Genomic DNA, 23278 nt, shown 5'->3' with positions numbered 1-23278 from the left:
GGAACAGAATGTTGTAGCGCTTTGGAGAGTCCACTCCATGCAGCAAATTCCGTTTGGTTTGAATAAGCAGCTATAAATTGCTCATGCTCATGTTAGTAGCTAGTAGGAATTTAAATGCAATTAATGAGGTTTGGTGTGACCACAGCAAAAACTGTGATGTATCATAGTAATATTTAACTGCATATCCGAGGAGAAGGTACCATAGTTAATGTCCCATTCCCTACTCTTATATATCATACCCACCTCCTCTTTCTCTCTAATAATATCACCATCATCACCCTCATCAAAATCATTTCCTATTTCCTCTTCTCTCTCTCTCTCTCTTTTGTTGAGATGAGATTATCAGAGCTAGTGCTTCTGCTGTGGCTTTTGTTCTGGGCTTGTGTTGGTTCCAACACTGCCGGTGCTAGCAATTTGTTTGAAGGAGCCAAGAACAATAACAGAAGCTTGCAACTCCAAGATAATAATAATAATAATGCAAACAAGTTCAACGGCCTCAAGAACACCACTACTACGTCATCAGAATCAGATGAGAAAAGAGTGGTTCCTACGGGTCCAAATCCATTACACAACAAGAGATAGAAGAAGAAGATTCGAATGAACTACTTCTTGTATGTATGCTTTTGAATTTGTTGGTTGTTTATCAGTTATTTAATGTTTAACATCATTGTAAAAAGAAAAAAAAAATGAGTGTTAAATATTAAATAATGTTGAGTCACAACCTTTTTTTTTTTGGTTTTCGGTGAGCAATATTAGATAGAGTTTTTCTATCTGTGTGTTAGTTGCTCTGTAGTCAACGCCATTTTTCTACTGTTGCTGTAATGGTAAATGAATTATTGAAATGTTTTTGTGACATTTTATACGTATTTAGTGAAAATTGGAGTGTGAAATAGAGAAAGTAAAAGCATTGAATGTGTGTCGGGTATGGTGTGGACTTTGGAATTGGCGGTGAGATTAATATCGGTTTTGCATTTGTCTCTGTCCAACCTCCTTCACTCCTTTGTATTTATCGAGGTTCTCTTTACTATTTCATACCACTGTTCTATTCCCCCTTTAATTTCCCCCAATGCCATCAATCTAAACACATTATATTACATCTTTTATTAATCATAATTAGATTTCGGTGGAAACTTAGGTGCAGTCGACTTTACATGAAATTGATATCTGAGAGCCGTTAGGTAATTTAACTGATTTGACTAAATTTTTATCTAATAGCTCTCAGATATCAACTTCACGTGAAATCGACTTCATCTGAGTTTTCACCTTAGACTTTATCACCTTTATGATAGTTTAAAGCATTCTACACAGTGCAATAATATGTAGATAGTTATTACGTAATTGAATGCACGCGTAAACCTACTTTACACTTGTCAAAATTAAATTCTTATTCAAAATACATTCAAATGTTACTAAAAGATTTTCATATATACATATAGTACAGCTGTTCCTGTTAGTTTGATCAGCGATCTTCAGATGTTGGAAGATTAGAATCAGTTATGATTGGAACTGAGAAAGTGTCTGATATGGCTTCCCAAGAGGGCATGTCCTCATCGTGCTTCTTGGGTCTCCGATCAAAGAACGATGGCCTCATTGGTGTTGACACCATTTCAACTTTGAATGTCAACAGTGCCACGATCTCTGACATGGCTGGTCTCAGACCTGCATGAGGCTGTAGGCACAAGAATGCCACGTGGAATGCTCTCATCACATCCTTCTCCACCAATCCATGTTCCCTTAGCTTTGGATCCACCAGTCCCATCACCATTGACTTCTCATAAAGCTTCCATGCCTATAGAGTTTAGAATAATGAACATTTACTTACTCACAACCATATCAAAACATTTAATTTCAATGTGTATTCAACATATCATTTGTATTTGTTGCACAACATTATGTTACTATATTCAAATATTATTACCTTAATTAAGATCATAGTAGAGAAGAGAAGAACTTACATATTCAGGAAGGTATTGCATTTCTGATGGTAAAGTAAGATCTGTATTCTTTCTGCAACTTATAATTTCAAGTACAAGAACTCCAAAACTGTAGATATCGGCCTTTTCTGATAGTTCTCCTCTAATAGCATATTCAGGAGCCGTATAACCTCTAATCAAAAGACAACAATTAAATTGTTTGAGTGAATTCATGTTAACAATGAGTTTGAGGAGTACTATTTGAATGAAGTACTTACAATGTTCCAGCAAATTGAGTGCTAAGGTAAGCTTGATCTTCTGGAAAGAATCTAGCTAGCCCAAAGTCTCCAATCTTTGGCTGAAACTTTTCATCAAGAAGAATGTTGCTTGCTTTGATATCTCTGTGAACAATTCTCAAATGCGAATCCTCATGTAGATATTGCAATCCCCGTGCCACTCCAAGAATAATTTGGAATCTAGTGCTCCAATCCAGGAATTGGTCACTTTTTCCTGAAAAAGGAAAATCCAAAATAGTTATGATGAATATTTAGATATACAACATAAAGAAGGGATATATATACATAGTTATGTACCATATAGGATGCGGTCCAAACTTTTGTTCTTCATGTATTCATAGACAAGAATCCTTTGAGATCCATCAGTACAACAACCAAGAAGGCGAACAAGATTCTTGTGTTGGATGCTTGTGATTAATCTCACCTCTGCCAAGAACTCTTTTTCTCCTTGTTGGGATTTCTCAGCAGACAATTGCTTAACAGCAACTAGCCTTCCATCTGCCAACTTTCCCTGTCAAAATTCCATGCATATCTCATTGGAAGGACTATATATTTGCATAGTAAAATTGTGTGAAACAAAGTGTGTACCAATACCTGATAAACAGGGCCAAAACCACCACTTCCAAGAAGATTTTTGCTATGAAAATTCCTGGTTGCCCTTCTCAATGTGTTCAGGTTGAAGTGACTAATTGTCCCAAGGCTCCCACTAAAGAAGTCCATTGATCCTATATACAAACTTGCAATATTATGATTTTACATTCAAATCATGCTACGATTTCATATTTTACTGCTTTGAGTATTACCTGGCTGTTGTTTGCTTGAAAATGTTACCTTCACCACCTCATCTGCTTTACAGTATAACAGAAATTAATTACAAGCACACAATACAAACATAGTAATATTAGTAATAAAAGTAGATGAATTAATTACCATGGTGTTGACTCATTATTGAAGGTTTCTTTTCCATTTTCTCCTCTGCCTCTTGTGGTGATCTCCGTTTAATAACCATCCAATAGACAAAGAGAAGAATGAGCAATATGATAAGCACTATTATCCCTCCAAGGAAGAAAAACAATGCTCCTGAAGTGTGATGGGACCATGATGAGTTCTGAGCTCCCATAGAGGATTCTGGATTATTGTCTGCAATAATAGTAATAATAATAATCACTCAGTTGAACATTGTTAAACAAATTAAATCTGATTTAGCAAGTATACAATGAAATAGTAAGCTTGGAGTAATAATCTTGGAGGCATTATTATTAATAATGTTGGGTAGAAATGCAAGCATTATAGGCATGATTCCAAATAAGTTGAATACACAACTGGCAACACTGAAAAACAAAAAAGAATGAGAGTTGAAGAATGATTCCAAGGTTGTGCCATAGGATTGATCGAAACATTGTTAATATTGTTGCACACTACAATTCAATTGGAATACAAAAATCCAAATCCTATACGTTTGTCTCTTGGGTTGGTTGTAGTTATAAATAATATTAAATTAAAAAAAAAGGAATATGATATCTGAATCACGGTCATGAGCTGGTGTCTGTGATGCAAGTATTCATTCCTTACAAGTTACAACACTTCTCAGTCTCACTTCCATGCTGCTTCCCTTTGATTTGAAACATTCTACACTCTTCCGTGTTATAAAATGAACAAATAAAAAGGTTCAATAATCAATTCCCTAATCACTCTGATTTTGCTTCTAATGCCGTCCTGTTCTGTCACTAGTCACCCCAACTATCACGGTCACACCGTACGTTCCACTTCCTTTTTTGTCTTCATGGGCTTTTTTGTTGGTTAATGGATTGCTCGGCCCAAATATTTTCATGGTTTTGTTACCAAATCTCTTTTTGGTGCCTCTTAGAGTACTGCATCCGCAGCCGAGGCCCGGGTCAGATGGTAATTTTGTTTGCCTCCCATTTAGCTGCATAGGATTGGAGGCTGCATTCGAGTTTAAATCTTTGCGAGTGCGCCAAGTATGGAATAAATGCATTTTTAAATTTTTTTAAGTATATAATTTTTTAAATTTTTGTATTAGTTCTCTTAATTTTTTTCTCCTCTTCTACAATTATATTTTCTTTTATATACTGGCCTCTCCAAAAAACTACTCTAGTACTTCTGTCTGATAAACAAAATAATTAGTATGACTAAAAGGATGATTTTCTTGCCCCAAAAACTTTATAATGGTAAAAGATTTACGGAGAAATACTTGTTACTTATGCTTCGGAGTTTAAAAGGAATTGAGCATGCGTCATTGATCCGTTCATACTTCATGATAATATGAACGTGAAAATTCAGATACAGTTGACTTTACGTGAAGTTGATATCTGAGAGTCAGTTGAGTTTTCACCTAACATGAAACTTAATAATATTCATTTCTTTTATTGAATAATATCCCACGTGGCTGTATTAATCCAAGCGCATGTATTCTACAGTAGTCATGTCATGATGGAATTGTCATTTAATTCAGTTTTGTCATTTGTCGAAATTGTGATGATACAGTTTAAAGTGCAGAGGTGAAAAACCACGTTTTTCAACGTGCATGATTTTATTTAGGAGAAATGTTAGAGACACAGCAGAATTTGTGATGTATAACCATCAATTAGTTATTATTAATATTTTTAATAGTGTGAGATAACATCTAATGATGTAGGATTATTCATTTTTCTTTTGATAGTTAAATGCTGGCCAAATTTTAATAAAAATGATGTCCCCTAGACTTTCTCTTTATTTATTTTTACCCTTCTTTTGGCCTATTTTGACATTGAATTATTTGATCAGCACAAGTTAACGATGCATGGTGGTTATGGAAAAAATTGGAAACCTTCACTTACCTGTATCAATAATTGACTTAATCTTTTCCATCCATAGTTGAAAAATTAAATGAGCTTATATATACTAGTGATATTAAAGGATAAAGATGGCTAGTACTATATATAGCACGCATAAATATCTCAGAAGTAGCAAAAGATAGAGAAGGATAAGCTTTACTAGTATCAAATTTTTATTAATTGGATGTACAATAAAAGATTTCGATCACACATATTCTTAATTCTCTTTCTATCGCTTATTGTTACAAATAATCCCTCCTTATTAAAATTGCCACAATAATATAATATAGTTAAGCCAAGAAAAAGGAACACAATTATTATATAGTATATGATATGATGTTGGGATAGGACTTAGATATAGGAGTGATTTGTTAACTCAAATGAAACAAGTGAAGAAAAGAAACATGGCTTTGGTAGTGGATGATGATTGGCTTTAGATTTTGTAGTGGATTGCTATAAAATCTTTAAGAGTATATATTTAAATAAAATTTTAAAAAATTTTATATCGGATATTTTTGTTCTAAAAAAATTATTTTATATTAAAATTTCTGATTTTTATAAAAATAAGACAATTTTGGCGTAAAACTTTTTTGGGACCTATTAAAATATATACTCAATATTTGATTTACACAATCATTGAAGACAGAATTGTATTGCAGCATGCCTTATTCGTGAGAGTAACCAATTAAGATTGCTTTGACTCGAACAATAATTGGGTCACATATATATTTAAGCTTATGTTAAGTGAGGCAATTAACCAGCTGGTCTATGCAACTGTTGTCAAAGATAGACATGAACTCAAGTGTAGAATTGACCCTTCACCAAATCACCTTTAGGAACAAGCATATCCGTTTCAACTTTGCAACTAGATAACAAAAACATAAAAATATCCAAGCTACTAATAGTTGATTAAAGGTGCCTTAATTATAATAAGATGCTTGATATTATAGTGTTTACAGTAATTATGAAACTTTAACAAGATTGGGAAAATATACTAAAATTATAAAAAGTAATATTGTGAAATAACCTAGAAAGTTTGAAGAGTTAAAAGAAGAAATTATTAAATTATCTAAAATAACGTGTAAAAATAAAATCATGATTTTAATTAATATATATTATATAGTTCTGATGGCAAGAATTTTTAAAATTATTAATACAAAATCTTAATTTTATAATAAGTTTTGTTCAACAAAATCAAAACCTGCTGGAAATAAATCTATTTCCATGGATTTTTAAAAAATTGTCCTAATTAATATATAAATAAAATAAAAGTTTAATCTTAAATAATAATGAAACAAAATCATTAATAAATAAAATTGATCACTTATAAAAATATTATTTCAAAACTTTTGTATCTAAGTCAAATCATGATTTTTGGAAAAAGAAAGAAAAATATGTGATCAAATTAAAATGTATTGTCATATGTTTAAAATAGTGGTAAAATCGTGTTATATCTTAAACAATATCAAAATATATATAAAAAAAAGTTGAGAGATCCATTCCCCACTATATTTACCCATAGACATTACTGAATCAACTTTGATTATAGCCTACAAATCATATATGTGAACTTGATCTTTTCCAAAACTCGTTCAACTCATTAATTCTAGTTTAATTTTATTAAAGTTTAATGCTGCTCCCACTTAATCATTTTAATTTGGTACAACCATTTCCTTAAAACTTTGAACTAACCCATTAAGTCATCCTTTACTTTATTTGATATCTTTTTTTAGATTGTTCGATACAAGCTCGACCTAAAAGGAAGAAATAAAATCAACCTATAACAACTATGTATTTCTTTTGTCATTGCTATTAAGGATAACAAAACCTCAAAAAGTGGTTCCAGACAAAAGAAACAAAAATTTAGTCTAACCATAATAAAATCATACACCCAAAACGAAACATAATATAATAACAATCAGTAATTTTTTTTTTTACTCTAAATGACATCATTGTACTCATTGCTAACTTACATTCTTCATATCACATTCACACAAGCCAATTCGCTCATACTTTATCCAATATCTATTTTGTGTATATAAAAAATACTATTTACATAATAAAAATTAACTATCAAATTAGTTATTATGTATTTGTATATAAATATATTTATATTATTTAATTTATTTTTAACATATAGTTTATATTAATAATTGATTTTAATTACTGAATTTGGTGTCCACCAAACATACTTAAAGTATATGCATGTAAAACTACTATGACATATCTTTGAAAAGAATGATAATTTTCTAACAGCTAGAGGTGTAATATTTATAGATTAAATTTAAAGAGATATAAAAAAATACAAATTTTAACAGTTAGAGGATAATACTTGTAGAACAAAAACTAGTCAAGAGTAAGCAAGCGCCTACTTTTGTATTTATTGGTTAATTATTAGTAGTGGGGTTACTCTTTGCCGTAATATATATCAACACGGTATAAGACGTTTGTATTCATACTTAAAATATAAATTAGATAATGAAATCTTTGTATCTATATATATACTCAAAAAGGAATTAATCTCCTTTCCGAAGGAGCCAAAATCTAGGTATTGGTATTGTTAATGGAAGACAACCATGCAACAAATAATGTGAATGTTAAAATCTATGATGTCCTTTTACTACTTTTTGATATGTACAAAGTTGTTATTTAAACATGTTTAAATGTAGTTTTAATCACGAAGCTTCCTCCTCAATTGTTAATTCATTGGTTAGTGAATTAAATAATTAATTATTGTTAGAAGCATAGTTGTAGCACTTAGCTGAGATATGATATAGTAATTATAAGTGGTGAACAACTATATAGTATTTCATGTCTTTTAAGACCTCTATATATTATGATTTGTTATTTATCAAGTAAGGCAGGCATGAGGATGAGATTAAGATTTGGAAAGAAATTAATTACAAGTCAATTACAGCAAGATTGCAATTACTTAGGGACATGAATGAAACTATCTTTGGTGAGAATCTAATTGGTTCAACTCACATTGCAACCACTTCTTCCGTGTGGTCCTCACCACCCCAACATAGATGCTTTCTTTTTTTGCCCATTTTTTCGTGTACATATTCTATGCTATGAAATGATGACCCACCCTTTTTTTTTTGTGTCATTATTTTGATGCTGATCAAGAAAATTATGTGCTCGACACAAATCACATAATAAAAGAATAATATTCTATCTTCTCTTATTCTTGTCATAAGTTTGAAAATTTCATATTATAATGGGAGTAACTCTTTCAATGGAAAATTTTCGAAATATAAGACCTTATCCTTAAAATTTACATAAAAGAAAGCCAACATGTATTACTTGAACTAACTCATAGGTTGGTTGAATTCAATTTATTTAAATATTATTCTTTAATATCAATTATATTGGTGGGGGAAAAGATAGGACATTAAAATGGTGATGACTTTATATATTTGTGTATGTGAAAACTGAAAAGTAGGTCTAAAGTAACAAAACTAATATATTATAACTAGTGAGCTTCAAAGTAATTTAGCATGATTAGTTCTTGCTGAATAATGTGTTGGGTATTAGTATTGTGAATTAAAAATTAGTATCATAAAGACTATAATATAGTTTATATGTTATGCATTAAAGTATGTATACTAAAAAGAGAGAGAGTATATAACACTCAAATAAAGACGTCTAAAATATTTTATTTTTGAAAATGCTTTTTAGTAATCTAATATTTTTTTATAAAAAATGACTACAATATTTTTATTATAGAAAATAACTAAAATATTCTTATTATTTATATTAATTTTGAGAATCCTAAATCCTAACTCTTCTCTTCTTTTTCTGTCGTTATAGAGTTAAGATTTAGAATTCTCAAAATATAAGAGTATTTTAGTCATTTTTTATAATAAAAATATTGTAATCATTTTCTATAAAAAAAAAGATATCAATTTAGATTGGTTTAAGATTTGGTTCATTAATTTTTCAACTGAATCAGTTTTTCCAATCTAATTATGATAGAAATAACATGGTTTAATTGATTATATATGTTAAATTTTAATTATTAAAAAATATCTTTAAAATAATATATATATTTTAAATGTGTTTATTTGAGTGATTCCGATAATATACTATATACAATACATGCACAGATGGGAAAAATTTGAAATAACGTCCTAATGAATTAAAATTGAGACAATAAATGAAATGAGAAAAGAGAGAAGGTTGGATCAAAAGTCAGAAGTGACTACACCAGCCAAGAAGAAGAAGAAGAAGCGTATGCGATATTCTACTTGTCATAAATGGTGAGAAATGCATCTAAATATATTACTAGTAACCAGCTTTGCACGAAAGCAACATTTGACCAGCGTAAGACCCAATCTTATTAGCACAAAGCTTGAAACTAGAAACTTCTAATTTTCTCTATTATTCTCTAACTTTATTATATATATAGCCCCAAGTCCAAATAAACCGGTGATTCCTTTTATAAACTCGTAAATAATAATCCATTGAACACTACTAAGACCATTGTTTTTATGTACGTCACCACGTTTGAAACTACTCTCCCCCCTCCCTTGACATTATAGTACGAATTATTTCAATTTCTAAGAAGCTAAGAGCTCATGAAGGTTATTAATTCATTGACCTAACTACTATTCACAATTTTAAAACTGATTGTATGCATGTATGTTTGTTACATATTTATTATTGAATAGTACAAGCATCACATATAATGTATTTGTCTATTTATGATACAATCAGCTGAAAGAAGACTAGTACAACCTAGACAGCTGCCATCCGATAATTTTTCAAGTGGGTAGAAAAATCAATGTGTGTCCTAAGAACTCATCATACAAAAAGAGCTATTAAAATTGAATCTAGTTAAATACATACATATATAGCACTTGGATATAGATGAGTCCTGATTATATAGCTGGCATGGTCCCTACCTCTGAGGGCTGAGGCAGCCATTCCATGAAAGCCAAGTCAACTCAATTCTTTCTTCTATTTGCATTGTTCTTACACGCTTGTAGTTTCTTCTCAACCACTTCCACCACCACCTTCCAAAACCCAATGACCCCTCACTTTCATAATTGCCTTCTCAATCTCTTAATACACACTCCTTCTATTCCCTATATATATATAACTTTGCATGCACATCATCGATCGCTCATATACTTCTCTTGGCTTCTTTTGCTTCCTTCTCTCTCTCTATACATATTTGCCTCCTATTTTCCAACCAAATCAAATTAAGGGAACCATAATTAATATGGGGATTGAGGTACTTATTATTAATATTGTTCTCCTTATAGGGTTTGCGGTTGCTGCATCCGCAGGTAACTTCAACCAAGACTTTGAAATTACATGGGGTAATGACCGTGCCAAAGTCCTCAACAACGGACAGCTTCTGACGCTGTCCCTTGACAAGGCCTCCGGCTCCGGCTTCCGTTCCCGGAACGAGTACCTGTTTGGAAAGATCGACATGCAGCTTAAACTTGTTCCTGGTAATTCAGCAGGCACAGTCACAGCCTATTATGTAAGTATATAATATATCCTTAATTAGCTTGCATTTATGTGTGTATCTTAATTCATAAGTTAACCATATATGCATGCATCTGATTGGTTGCAGCTAAGTTCACTTGGTGACACTCACGATGAGATAGACTTTGAATTTCTGGGGAACTTGAGTGGTGAACCATACACTCTGCACACGAATGTATTCACGCAAGGGAAAGGCAACAGAGAACAACAGTTCCATCTATGGTTCGACCCCACCAAGGACTTCCATACGTATTCTCTTCTTTGGAATCCTCAAAGCATCATGTATGCATATACCATATTACCATCTATCTTCTCTCTACTAATATTGATTATTATTAACTATTTAACTATAACTATAACTATATATTATTATCGTCAGATTCTCTGTGGACGGCACACCAATAAGGGAGTTCAAGAATTGGGAATCAAAAGGAGTTCCATTTCCCAAGAATCAAGCAATGAGGATATACTCAAGTCTATGGGACGCAGAAGATTGGGCCACAAGGGGTGGGCTTGTGAAGACTGATTGGACCCAAGCCCCATTCACAGCCTCATACAAAGGCTTCAATGCACAAGCTTGTGTTTGGACCTCTTCTTCAGGCTCCTCTTGTTCTTCAAAACAAGGCCAATCATGGTTCACTCAGTCACTTGACTCAACTGGGCAAGCAAGAATCCAGTGGGTTCAGAAGAACTACATGATCTACAATTACTGCACTGATACCAAACGATTCCCACAAGGCCTTCCTCCTGAATGCACCCTTGCATGATCAACACGTTTCTTATCATTTCTTTGCCCTGTCTTGTATAAATTGAATAAACAAAAAAAAACCTAGGATCTTCCGTTTATATTTTATATATACTTTATTTATTAGGCATTCTACTCTCTGCAATTCAGATTCGTTGTAATTTTTGGTTATGAATAATAAACTTGTTTAGATTGTTAAACAACATTATAAAAGAAATGTGGACTATGTTTACGAATTAACGGCTGTTCTTTCTTCTACAAGTCAAGGGTCAAATAAACACATATTAGAAGTAGAACCATGAGGTAGATGATGTTTTATCTACGTTCTTGCTTGGTCAAGGCTAAAGATAATTCCTCCAAATTAATGTTGGCATAGAAACTTGGCCGATTGTTGAGTTTACCTACATATATTTGAATGTTTCAGTACAAATACAGATCTAAGTAATAAGACGACCAAGTTTAATGTTCTAAACCTCTTCTGTTGCTAAACACAGTGACACAACCCCAACACAATGCAAATGAGATTCTTTGATGCCTTAGCTCGTAGCAATCACAATCACAATCACAAATTAAATGCAAAATAGCCATCACCATAAGCTATTATTATTCATCATTCGAACGTGACCGTGGATTCATTCCATTGAATGAACTCGAGAAGAAAGCGAAAACACATGATGAGGAACTGGGAACCAAAAAGTTATGCTTTGACCAGAAAAGAACGAATTTATGTACTACTAGAAGTTGATATTACACACTGCGCTTTGTTTAAAACAAATTCTTCAATGGTTAGACACTTTTGAGATTATCACTAGTTCTGCAATTCTGTGATTGAGCTCAAGATTGAGAGGAAAGAAATGTAAGAAAAACCTTAAAATATTGTAACTATAAATCTATGGGCCATGAACACGACATAAAAGAAGAAAATGATAATTGTAAGCTCTTCCTACAATATCTATAGCACCAAAATTGAATTTTTATGTTTATGTTTCGACAAGAGAGGGCTACTTTTATTTACAGAGACAGAAACTCAAAACACCTATAAAATCAACTGCCTCAACATAAGAAAGTTATCACTGATTATCTTATAATTTCACCCAGTGGAAGAACCAGAGCACTGCAAATCCAAATGCGCTTTACCTTAACACACCATGCCATAGGTAAACCGGTTGATTTCATTACGACCGAGGAATCAGCACTCACCTTTTCCGCAGACCCTTTCGACCTCCCTGTTAATCATCAGAAGCAGGGTATCATTCAAATAACACCAACATAATTTAAATCAGAGAACCATCATTCTCAATTTCTCATCAGCCTTAAACATAACACAGTGGCAAGTAGGGACGCAGCTGATTGACTCTTTCACAAAGCCCCCCATGCAATTTACAAATAATACAAATACTCTAATTACTATCCACATCTTTCAAAATGGCTCTTACAAAATTCTTGTGGCTTTGATGCCGAATTCGCAATAATTTCAATTCTCTCTGATAATTGAGAGGATGAACAAGAAAACAACATAAAAATTTTGAAAATTAATAAACCAATAAAGCTTTTATCCTCCTCTAGTATGACCAAGTGATGTCTTTCAGCCACAAAACATAAGGAAAAGAATCAATGCGAAGCACTTGAAATCATTTCACTAGAACAACAAACATGGCATATCAAGCAATGATAGTGAGAAGTAGATGAACTACATATTAAACAACATCGCAATCTTGAAGGCATGGCCTCAACTCCAAGTCAATTTGCTTTCACTTGGTGCAGAAATCAATTATCAAAATAAACTCCCAAGAATTTCATAATAATGACAAAAAAAAAGGAAGACAATCATGTCAAAACAAAGTCGTATAACCATACAAAGCAAATCATGCAGAACGAGTTCTTAATTTCTTCAGTCTTTTGACAGATCCGACAACACCCTTAATGACCCTCCTCGCCTTCTTCGCTTTTGGCTTCTTGGTAGGAGAAAGCATCTCCCTGATAGGACCTGGGGGCACACCCTTTTTGAGTGCACTTCCTCTGGGAGCAGCAGAAGGAGGCAACCTCAAGCTCTGAGGAGGTAAAGGAGTGTGTGGCTTCCACACCAAGTTACTTTTCATGGAAAATCTTACCTTCTTGGCGCTCTTCTCCCCATTCATTGCCACAGCAGCGTCATCATCAGCATCTCCACCATCAATTTCAGAATCCTGGGACTTCTTTCCTTTCAAATTTTTTGTTCTCTTCCTCTTCTTAGACATAGCTCCAGCAGATGTAGAATGAGGACTATCACAGGCACTTGCAACTCCATCATCATCTAAACCTTCTTCAGCAGCAACCTTCTCAAACTGCTTCTGGAGGTTTGACATCACAGCCTCATTCAACAGTAGAGTGCCCTCATCATCAACCTGTTTGCCATTCAAATCCCCACCATTCTCATCAGCTACATTTTCACTGTCATCCTCGGCTTTGCCACCCTTCTTCTTCTTCTTTGCTTTCTTAACACCACCAACCTTATTATCCTTCTTACACTTCTTCAACACCTTACCATTAGCAAGGTCCTCGCCCTCCACCTTGGCCTCCTGAGCATCCACCTCCATGCCATTACAAACGGGAACCAAAATTGAGACTTCCTCATCATCATCCTGATCAACAGAATCCGGAATTGAGAACTCAAATCCAGATGCGGCAGCATCCTTCTCAAGCTTCAAAAACTGTTCATGAAGCCCAAACAATACCTTCCTATTCCCTTGACAACACCCAGGATCTGAACCAATACCATAAAGCTTACCAGAAAACCCCATAACCAAACCCACAGTCCCAAGAACCGCAACATCGTCCCCCGAAGCAACCTCCTCGCCAGCCTTCCTTGCCTCCAACAATCTCCTCCCATTCTTCAGCAACACATCAAACAAGCCAGACTTAATCTTCCCTAACAAAACCCTATCAGGCACCCTCCCCATAACAGAATAAAACGGTGCAAACAGAATATCGAGAACCTCAACTCTAACAGGCAGAAACGGCCTAAGCTCCTCCAGAAAAACAGTGGCAAAATGGTAATTAACGCCATTACTACCCTGAAACTTATCCTCGGCGGAGAAAGTGCCCTTGTCCAAAACGTCGATGTACCGGCGAACAAGTTCCAAATCCCAGGAATTCTTTTTCAAGAGAGAGAAGAGAGTAGAAATAAACCTGCGGATGAGAAGGTAGAACTTGTCGAGGCGGAGGGCGTCAATGGAAGGCCACTCGCGGCGCATGGTGAGGAAGAAGGTGGAAAGGTACTGGAGAGAGAAGGGGATGGAGGAGAGAGAGAGGAGGAGAGAGGAGAGGCGGTTGGCGAGTTCGGCCTGAGGGAGGGGCTTGTCGGAGTGCCAGAAGCAGTAGAAGAGACCCTTCCAAAGCTTCTTGGCGTCGTCGTCGGAGAGGTGGTCGGAGAGGGAAGGGAGCCATGTTTTGAGGAGAACGCGGAGAGCCCTGTCGCGGGTGGTTTTGTTGCAGCACGCTAGCTGCTTTACCAGTGAACGACCCATTTGTTGCTCGGAATCGTTCTCCATTGGGATCGGGGGAGCACTTGGAGATGCAGAAAACCCTAACCTAGTGGAGAGACGAGATTGACGAGCCCAGATTACAGAGGCCAAGAGGGATTTTGGGGGGTTTTTAGGGATTTAAACTTAGCTTTCGAAAAACCCTAAACGCAGGGAAAGAAAATACTCTCTTCTTTTCTTTTTTATGTTTTACTTTTTCAATTTAATTTTGATGAATTATAAGGTAGTTTAATAGTTTAGCTGTGCATTCAATTAGATAATACTATAAGTCACCAAAAAAAAATTAGATAATACTTTAAAAATAATTATTTTTATATTTGATTGTGAAAAAAATAATTCAAAAAACGAATAATCTATTATTTGAATGTTGTAAGAAATCTTTATGCGTTCTCTGAATATTAAAATTAGTATCCAATTTAATTTAGTTAGGTAGTAATATTATATAACATAGTGTTCAAGGTGTACTACTTAAGAAATTCATAAAATTTTCCGTATTGTAAACAAGCTGATATATGCGCTGGCCGATATAATATAAATGTATGTTTATTAAAAAAATAAAGTCAATAAATCACATGAGAAAGACAAAGTTTTCCTCCAAAAAAGGCGAATAATATACATTCCTTTAGGAAATATCTATACACACATTTTACTTTTACGAAACAAAAATGAGAATGAAAAGGAGGAAGCACTATGATGCGTGAGGCATAAGTTTGTTGATGGAGACACTAGGTAACTCGTCTTTGATGAGATAGCATTATTATCATTATCACTGAATGGAATAGGTCTTGAAACAACTGGCTTCCATTTCCATATAAGATTAGCATACTCAGGATGATCTACAAAGGGATTCCGATTATGCTGATACATTTTGCATATTCTTTCATTTCTCAACTTCTCTTCCCTCGAAGGGGGATCCACTTCGTTCCACTTCAATAATGTGGAAAGCAACCCCATCTCCCTGTTCTCTGCACCAAACACACAATTGTTACTTCCCTTTCAACTTTAAGGTATAGCACAAATTTACCTTGCCCAAAAAAGTAATGAAAGCTAGAGAGCATCAATTTTCTTTCTTGAAATACTTAAGCATCAATTTGACAAAATGACAGCACAAGATATAGTTAAACAGATTGAGAAGATATTTTTTTTCAGAAGTTACTATTTTTATTTTAACTTGTTATAAAAGAACGAAAAAACAATTCGAGAAATGAAAATCGAATTGTATTGCTTGTCATATCAGATGCCAAGTTTGTTACTCACGGATAAACAAGAGATGATAAAATCACTATCTAATGAAATGAATACCCTGGGTTGACAAAACCAAATACACAAGAAGCAAGATAAACCACACTGAAATTTTGAGAAACATGCAAAGCATATACATTCCCACTGGGAAACTTTGGTCAGCAATCTAAGCATTGCAGCTGAATGAAAAGTTGAAAACAATAGCCCAACCTACCAATATTTGGAGTATCTGAGAGGCGAAGACCTGGATTCCCCCCCGGTTGCTGAAACCCATAAGCAACTGCCATGTACATTAAAGCCCTTGCGATATCCCCTCTAACCTGAGGTTAATTAGTCTAACTTCAAATGTATATCCAAATCAAAATTTGAATAAATATGTCCATATGAACTGACATCACAGGCTCACAGCTAATTGGAAAACAGACTGATTTAAGTACTTACCTATATGATCATCCTTTAACATCTGATATTAGCTCTCCAGGTACCATTCGAGTTACTCATGAACATCAATTAGAACGATTTTAATAGAAATCCAACGTGTCCAACTAAAATGGCTAAGCTCAGGTGCTATAATTCTGAAGTGACAAGACTATAGTGACATACGGGATATGACTGTACTGCCAAGCCAGATCTCTTTTCAATTCATTACAGGATCAGAAATTAGCTACAATTTGCTCAAAAAATACAGAAAAGATTACCCTTGCAGGCGGTGCCCACCTCTGCTTGTCTGTTTCAGTGTCCAATGCAGCTTCTTTGTTTGCTGGACTCAAACATTTGTTTGAGCTAGTCATGCATTCACCATAATACTTATTTCCCCTTGATGAATTGACTGCAAGAAACTTGTAATATAAAGTGAAATGGCAATATTGATTTTTCTAAATACCGAGCAGTGGATTTTCTTACCATTGACATCAGAAGGGCGAATATTGTGTAAATCAGTCAAAGCAGGACCTCCCATCAACCCATAAGAACGAGGCCATAGATGCTCCCCTGTAAAAGCTTTAATGTCAATGAGCGGATTGATCCTCCCTCCCCCCAAAAAAATACTCAACCAATAAATAAATAAATCTTCTCGAGCACAAAAATTGCTATCTATAAGCAAGAGAGAACAAGGCATGCTACAGAAAGCACTAAAAGCAACTGATAAAAATGTATAGGTAAATAAGATTGGTGAGAAACTAACATCCTACATGGAAAGTCCAACAAATTGTTTAGTTGACTCACTATTCCATCCCTGCGGTTTTCCTGACAATCGTTTTGAGACAACTCTCAATGAGTATATTTCCACTCTGCACAGAGCATACACGAAAAATCAGTTACATATCATAAACAAAAGACATTACTAAATGAAATTACAAAGTCCATACATCCCCGAAGAAGCTTCTGGATTATCAATATCAGCAGCGTCAAGAATCTTGAGAGCATCCCACACCTGTAAATTAGATTGTAATAATTTCAGATCTACAGATTTTGAATGAAGTGTCGTACACAATTAAGAGGCGGAAGGACCTCTTGATAAGACAAGGAATGGTGAGGGGCAACGATGCTGTTCAATTTCTTCTTGAGTGGTTCACCTCTTAAATGCATGACAGGGGAATAATAAGCATCAATGTGCTCGCAGGCATAAGAAGTAGAGGAAGCTGGATAGGCAGAAGGTGCAGCAACGAGATTGAGAGAGAGCAAGTAAAAGGAGACAAGTCTAGAAAACCATCTCCACCAAATATCACCAAAACATGTTAGCCACCACAGTTGTACCCTAAACGAAAGGTAGAAGTAGTTAGCTTCACAAGATTTTCAGAAATGTTTAATTTGGTGCGGATCTCGAAAAAAAAGAAAGATCAAACCTGTGGTGAGTAGTGGAAGTTGGAATGGCCGTGTTTCGAAGGCTTGACGTGGCAGAGCAGTGGTGGAGGATAGGGTTTGCGGTCGGTGGTGAATGGAGGTAAGGAGTGGCCATTGTCGGGAAGAGGCGGGTCGAAAATGAGGGAAGTGGTAACGGTTTAGTGCCATTGATGCTGTTCCTCATCTTCAAGGAATACCATTATCTTATCGGTACATCATAAATTAACGGAAACTCCTAATCGCGGTTTTTTTTTTTGGTCTCTAACAATTAAATAACTGGTATCTTGGCCTGCTAGTCTACGTGTGTGTACAAATGTTCAATAAAGTCAACTAGAATCCGTGTATTTTGTTTCAAAAGAAAATTAATTATTATTATTTTAATCGTTAGTGAGTTAATTATTCTACTAATTCAAATTCCATAAATCTAAGGCTCAATGTTTTAATAATGTTTCAGCGATAAGAAAAGAGGTACTTTCAGGGATCTCTAGTATCTGATTTTGTCAAGATCTGGGAAGATATTTGGGAGTTAATATTAGTCATGATAGGGCTTCTAGGAAGATAGCGCAGGAGGTCATTGACAAGATACAGAAAAAACTTGCTAGTTGGAAAGGGTGCTTGCTTAACAAGGCAGACAGACTCTGTCTTGTGAATGCGGTGATGGCTTCTATTCCGGTTTACAATATGCAAGTTTCCCTTCTTCCTAAGTATGCGTGCGACAAGATTGATTCTTTGATGCGCCAGTTCTTATGGAAAGGTCAAGCGAATAGGAGAGGGTTGCCGTTGGTCAAGTGGGACATTGCTATAACTTCTAAGAAGGCAAGTGGCTTGGGTGTTAGAGATACTCTCTATGCGAACATGGCTCTACTTGGCAAGTTGGTTTGGGATTGTCTAAATAATAAGAACAAGTTGTAGGTGCAGGTTCTAACTCACAAATACCTCCAGAACTCCAAGGACTTGGGCAGCAGTCATTGTCACAATGCCTCAACTACTTGGAGGAATATTCTAAAGGCTTATGATATCTTAAAAGAAGGATTTCGATGGAATGTGGGAAATATGTAACAATCGATTTGGTATGATGAGTAGAGTCCTCTTGGCAAACTTTGTGAGCTTACGTCTTATGTTCACATATCTGAAACAAATTTTTCTCTTGCTGATTTGTGGAGCAATGGTACTTGGGAGGGGGATAAGCTTGTAACGCCAATTTCTCATGAGGTCAAACAGTTTCTTCACAGTCTTGGGCCTCCTTTAATGTCAGAATCGGAGCCCGGATGGATTTGGTGGCCTGCATCACTAAAAGCCTATAGCTTTCGAGAAGGTTATCGTTGGCTCCTAACAAAGAAAGTGAATTCGATCGAAAATAGCAACTGTGGGTGGATTTGGCGCCTTAATTTGCCAGAGAAGATAAAGATGATGATGTGGTTGGGTCTACAAAATGCGCTTCCGACAAATGCCTTCCGGTTTAAGCGTCATTTAACTGATTCGGACAGATGTTCGAGATGCAATGTAGATCTGGAAACAATGGAGCATTGTCTTAGGGATTGTGAGAAATCAAGATGCATTTGGCAAATGTTGGATCCTTTGCTTATTGATTCATTTGAAGGTACTCCCTTGGAATTTTGGATTCGGAAGTTCATGCCGGGCAATGAGGCAATTGTAGGGGCGGGTCTTTGGTGGGTGTGGAGGCATCGTTGCAATGATATTTTCAATAATGGAGATCAGTGGTCAAACTATAAGGTTGTTGCTATGGCTCGGATTACTGCTAATGATTTAAGAAAGTCTGCCAGTACCAAGTGTATAACTTTCAAGGATCGAAGGAGGTGGAAACCTCCAACAGGTGACACTTTTAAAGTTAATTGTGATGCGAGTCTGTTTTCTGATTGGAACCTAGCAGGAATTGGTTGTGTTATTAGAGATTCTAATGGGCGTTGGATTTCGGGTTGTTCTAGTAGCTATCCTCCAGGGCCTATCGTCAGATGTGAGATTTTTGCTGTTTGGAGTGGTTTGATTTTAGCTTGGGATTATGGCTTGAGAGATATTGTGTGCGAAACAGATTCTCTTGACATTTTGCACATTTTAAAAAATCCGGAAAATGGGCTAAATTATGATGTGGTTGATATTCTTCAAAAGATACATGAGCTCCTATCAAGACCTTGGGTTGTGGATTTTGAATGGATTACCCGTGATGCTAACGCTGTGGCAGATTGGCTGGCGAGATATGCGGTCAAGACCAATCCAACTCATGTTATTTGGTCAGAACCTTGTGATGAGTTTCAGCATCTTATGCTTGTTGATTTAGGATAATCTCTTTTTTTTCTTTGTTTCTTTTTGTTTAGTCACCAAAAATTGGTTGATATTTGTGGGCACTATATTCGATGGTCCCAAAACGTTTTTATTTAATTATAAAAATTATTTTTTATTTTATAAATTATTATTTTATCATTCATCTATTATGTTTATTAACAATCAAAATAAAAAACAATAACGAATCAAATTTTTCATTAATCGTAATAAACTTTTTTGCCGTTCCAATCGATAAAAAGTTTATATTTGATCCGTGACGTTCGTGAGGGCCGTGAAATCGTGTTTATTTGAAAATCAATCGATTAGATTATTAAAACAATCGATTGAATTTCAGGTTTCGCAAAAATCAATCGATTGGTCATATTACTCAATCGATTGAACGATGACTAAAATGTTGATTTTTTAAAATTCAATCGATTTCTTATACTACCCAATCGATTGAATGCTCCAAAGCAATTTGAGGTCTCATAATTCAATCGATTGAATTGTGTACTACGCCATTTTCAATTTTCTTATCCTTTTTATAAATTATTATCTTATTATTCATCTATCTTAACTTTAAAATTCTATCTTCAATTTTTAAGACTTTATTTTGATTTGGATACTCTAATCTTATCTTTTCTTTAATATTAACATTATAAATTGGTGAATAATCTATCATCAATTATTCAATCCCACCCTTAGAATCATGTATCAATCTCTTTATGTATCATGAGAGAGTGGTGCATGCTTATAACTCGATGCCTGGGTAGTTATAATGTCTCTTGACTTATCCTTTTTTGAAATCATGTATTGACTGGTAATGAATGTTCTTATTTTGACCGGAAATTCGTTGTTTGAAATATTTCTCCTTTTTGAGAAATTCATATCAAACACCCCCAACTGAAAATACCGGTGGTGCAGGGATATCGGTGGTGCAGGAGATATTCAATATTCTCCTGTTTAATTACTTTTTATGTCTGTTCAAATGTTTTGTATTGAAATCCAATTATCCTTCTGTGCTCTTCATCGTGCAGAATAGCGAATTGCCGAGTGATGCTGGTGTCATCTCCGGAGATGTGAAACAGATGTTCGATATATTGGAGGCTTAGAATGCAGAGCACATCATGAAAGTAACGTTATTAGAGCTTTACAATGAGAAAATAACGGATCGTGTGCATCTTGAGGAAACGGTAAAATCTGAATATGATAAGTCTAAAAGTCCTATTCCTCTAATGGAGGATTGGAAAGGGGGCTTCCATTGTTAATCTAGAAAGAATTGATTAAAAATTTGTAATATATATACTTCATATATGTCTTAACAAAACATTCAAAACAAATTAATTATAAATTAATTTTATAAATTACCAATCTATAAATTAATTTTATGTACCATTACAAATCGATTGAAATTGGCAAAACATTCAACTTCATCACCTTCCAATCGATTGGATTACATTACCAATCGATTGAATTTGGCTAAAACTTCAATGTCATCACTTTCCAATCGATTGTATTTGGCAAATCCATGTTGTTTTCGTGAATTCAATCGATTGAGTAACAACAACAATCGATTGTTTTGAGGCATTCATTCGATTGGAAAGTATAAACAATCGATTGGTATAAGCTTTTTACCATTCTACCTTACAACTTTCAATCGATTGTTTTGTGATATAGTGTAAACCAATCGATTGAGTTATCATTCAATCGATTGTTTTGAAAAACCAATCGATTGAATTTCAAGGAAACACGATTTGGAAGCCATGGACGAACGTAACGAGATCAAAGTTAATTTTGTGGACCACCGAATCCTATGCCATCTAAGTGTATTTGATAAACACGTTGAAAGATAAAAAGTAAGTTTAGATTTCTTGAAAACTTGATCATTGGTTTGACAAATTTTTTATTCATGAACGCAGAAGTGATTTCGCATTCAAAATCACGTTTATAAGAAACAACAATTTTAAGTTTTTGTGTTTTACCAATGAACTTTTAGCCATCAACATTTAATTTTATTTATTTTTTACCAACTTTATCCTTTATACATGTTATTAAATTATTTATAAAATTCTTATCATTTATGTTTATATCAACTCTTGTTCATACCCTGGCCCAATAACAAAGGCCCAGGTCCAAATAAAAGGCCTAGTCCAAAGGATTAAGCCTAACTAAGTACCGACCTTCACATAAGAAGTCGGTATCAACCACGACTCACTCTAAAGAAGTCGGGCATGAGATTAGCTGGCAGATAAACACTCATTCAAATGAGTAACCGCCCCCAAAATCTCTCTAACCGCTTCATAAAGCCATATCTTAACCTCCCTAAGATAATGGGACGGTTAACACCCTAAAGATACGGCACTACTCCAACGGTGGTTATTGGCTCACCACTATAAATACACTGACACCCCTCAGGTATCTCTAAGCCCAATACTCTCTAGACCTGCTAACACCCTTGCTAACTTAGGCATCGGAGTGTCTTTGCAGGTACCACCCCCCATTCACTCACGTATACAAGTCGGACGGAGTCCCCCGAGCTGCATACTCATTCGGAAACCTCCTCCTTCACACATTTGGGCCAGCCAACGTCATCCATTCTATAAATCTCCGGTTACCCACCGTAACATTGGCGCCGTTGCCGGGAACCCGAGAGATCATCCATCGATGGCGGACAGATCCCACGAAGAAGGCCACGTGGAGACAGATTCTGAGCAAGAGAATCTGGACACTGGCAATAACGATGCGGACCTCGCCCTCCACCAGGAAGTTGACAATCAGCACAGAGAAGGCACCTCCGGGGTAAAAAACCCGAAGGTAAACTCCTCGGAAGGGCGTGAGTCGGAAAAAGGAAGACCATCCCACGTAACTGAACTCATGGGGTTAGTCCACAGCCGCCTGGAACAGTTAGAACAAGAGCGGGAACGGCAAAAGGAAATTGAAAAGTACCTAAAAGAGGAGATGGAATGGCGAAAAGAGTTAGAAAGAAAACTCTTAAAGCTGGAATCCTCCCTCAAGAGTCACAACTCCCGCGACAAACAAGAAGAGCCGCCCTTGGGTGAAGAGGATCCTTTCAGCGAGGACATAATGAGGGCAAAAGTTCCGAGAA

General features: G+C 35.2%; 4 protein-coding genes across 7 annotated transcripts; 1 reads left to right on the top strand and 3 right to left on the bottom strand.

The window, feature by feature from the left end:
* Positions 1-1421: 1421 nt before the first annotated feature.
* LOC107458489 (cold-responsive protein kinase 1) lies at positions 1422-3336 on the bottom strand. Its single transcript, XM_016076702.3, has 7 exons — positions 3140-3336; positions 3013-3054; positions 2804-2934; positions 2507-2720; positions 2192-2423; positions 1956-2106; positions 1422-1789 (listed from the first exon to the last, which is right to left on the bottom strand). The coding sequence occupies exons 1-7, from the start codon at positions 3327-3329 to the stop codon at positions 1460-1462; spliced, it is 1290 nt and encodes a 429-aa protein (XP_015932188.3). The 5' UTR covers positions 3330-3336; the 3' UTR covers positions 1422-1459.
* Positions 3337-10166: 6830 nt separating this feature from the next.
* Positions 10167-11527, top strand: LOC107496534 (probable xyloglucan endotransglucosylase/hydrolase protein 23). The gene is made up of 3 exons (XM_016117816.3): positions 10167-10537; positions 10631-10824; positions 10922-11527. Exons 1-3 carry the CDS (start codon positions 10271-10273, stop codon positions 11307-11309), a joined length of 849 nt encoding a protein of 282 aa, XP_015973302.2. The 5' UTR covers positions 10167-10270; the 3' UTR covers positions 11310-11527.
* Positions 11528-12198: 671 nt separating this feature from the next.
* On the bottom strand, positions 12199-14977 carry LOC107496541 (uncharacterized). Of its 2 annotated transcripts, none has more exons than XM_016117828.3 (2): positions 13145-14977; positions 12199-12513 (listed from the first exon to the last, which is right to left on the bottom strand). In XM_016117828.3, the coding sequence occupies exon 1, from the start codon at positions 14815-14817 to the stop codon at positions 13153-13155; it is 1665 nt and encodes a 554-aa protein (XP_015973314.1). In that variant the 5' UTR covers positions 14818-14977; the 3' UTR covers positions 12199-12513; positions 13145-13152. The 2 variants fall into 2 exon arrangements, with proteins under 2 accessions (XP_015973314.1, XP_015973323.1); XM_016117837.3 differs by having other exon boundaries at positions 13399-14977.
* Positions 14978-15335: 358 nt separating this feature from the next.
* On the bottom strand, positions 15336-18142 carry LOC107496556 (uncharacterized). Of its 3 annotated transcripts, none has more exons than XM_052260991.1 (8): positions 17895-18142; positions 17560-17806; positions 17418-17482; positions 17275-17339; positions 16954-17049; positions 16749-16879; positions 16265-16370; positions 15336-15773 (listed from the first exon to the last, which is right to left on the bottom strand). In XM_052260991.1, the coding sequence occupies exons 1-8, from the start codon at positions 18074-18076 to the stop codon at positions 15442-15444; spliced, it is 1224 nt and encodes a 407-aa protein (XP_052116951.1). In that variant the 5' UTR covers positions 18077-18142; the 3' UTR covers positions 15336-15441. The 3 variants fall into 3 exon arrangements, with proteins under 3 accessions (XP_052116951.1, XP_015973336.1, XP_052116978.1); XM_016117850.3 differs by having other exon boundaries at positions 16954-17040; XM_052261018.1 differs by having other exon boundaries at positions 15548-15766.
* Between the last annotated feature and the right edge of the window lie 5136 nt (positions 18143-23278).

The sequence above is a fragment of the Arachis duranensis genome, chromosome 1 (genome assembly GCF_000817695.3).
Source record: "Arachis duranensis cultivar V14167 chromosome 1, aradu.V14167.gnm2.J7QH, whole genome shotgun sequence".
NCBI lineage: Eukaryota > Viridiplantae > Streptophyta > Magnoliopsida > Fabales > Fabaceae > Arachis > Arachis duranensis.
This window is presented reverse-complemented; position numbering and strand designations above follow the sequence as displayed.

Excerpts from the sequence above, each read along its gene's own strand:
- LOC107458489 (XM_016076702.3), bottom strand. The coding sequence starts at position 3,329 with ATGGGAGCTCAGAACTCATCATGGTCCCATCACACTTCAGGAGCATTG. Across the intron at positions 2,424-2,506 it reads TTTGGACCGCATCCTATATG|GAAAAAGTGACCAATTCCTG; the intron begins GTACATAACTAT and ends TTCCTTTTTCAG. Across the intron at positions 2,107-2,191 it reads ACTCAATTTGCTGGAACATT|AGGTTATACGGCTCCTGAAT; the intron begins GTAAGTACTTCA and ends TCTTTTGATTAG.
- LOC107496534 (XM_016117816.3), top strand. The coding sequence starts at position 10,271 with ATGGGGATTGAGGTACTTATTATTAATATTGTTCTCCTTATAGGGTTT. Across the intron at positions 10,538-10,630 it reads GCACAGTCACAGCCTATTAT|CTAAGTTCACTTGGTGACAC; the intron begins GTAAGTATATAA and ends GATTGGTTGCAG. Across the intron at positions 10,825-10,921 it reads TGGAATCCTCAAAGCATCAT|ATTCTCTGTGGACGGCACAC; the intron begins GTATGCATATAC and ends TATTATCGTCAG.
- LOC107496541 (XM_016117828.3), bottom strand. The coding sequence starts at position 14,817 with ATGGAGAACGATTCCGAGCAACAAATGGGTCGTTCACTGGTAAAGCAG.
- LOC107496556 (XM_052260991.1), bottom strand. The coding sequence starts at position 18,076 with ATGAGGAACAGCATCAATGGCACTAAACCGTTACCACTTCCCTCATTT. Across the intron at positions 17,050-17,274 it reads AAAACCGCAGGGATGGAATA|CTTTTACAGGGGAGCATCTA; the intron begins GTGAGTCAACTA and ends TTGACATTAAAG. Across the intron at positions 16,371-16,748 it reads GGTGGGCACCGCCTGCAAGG|GTTAGAGGGGATATCGCAAG; the intron begins GTAATCTTTTCT and ends AATTAACCTCAG.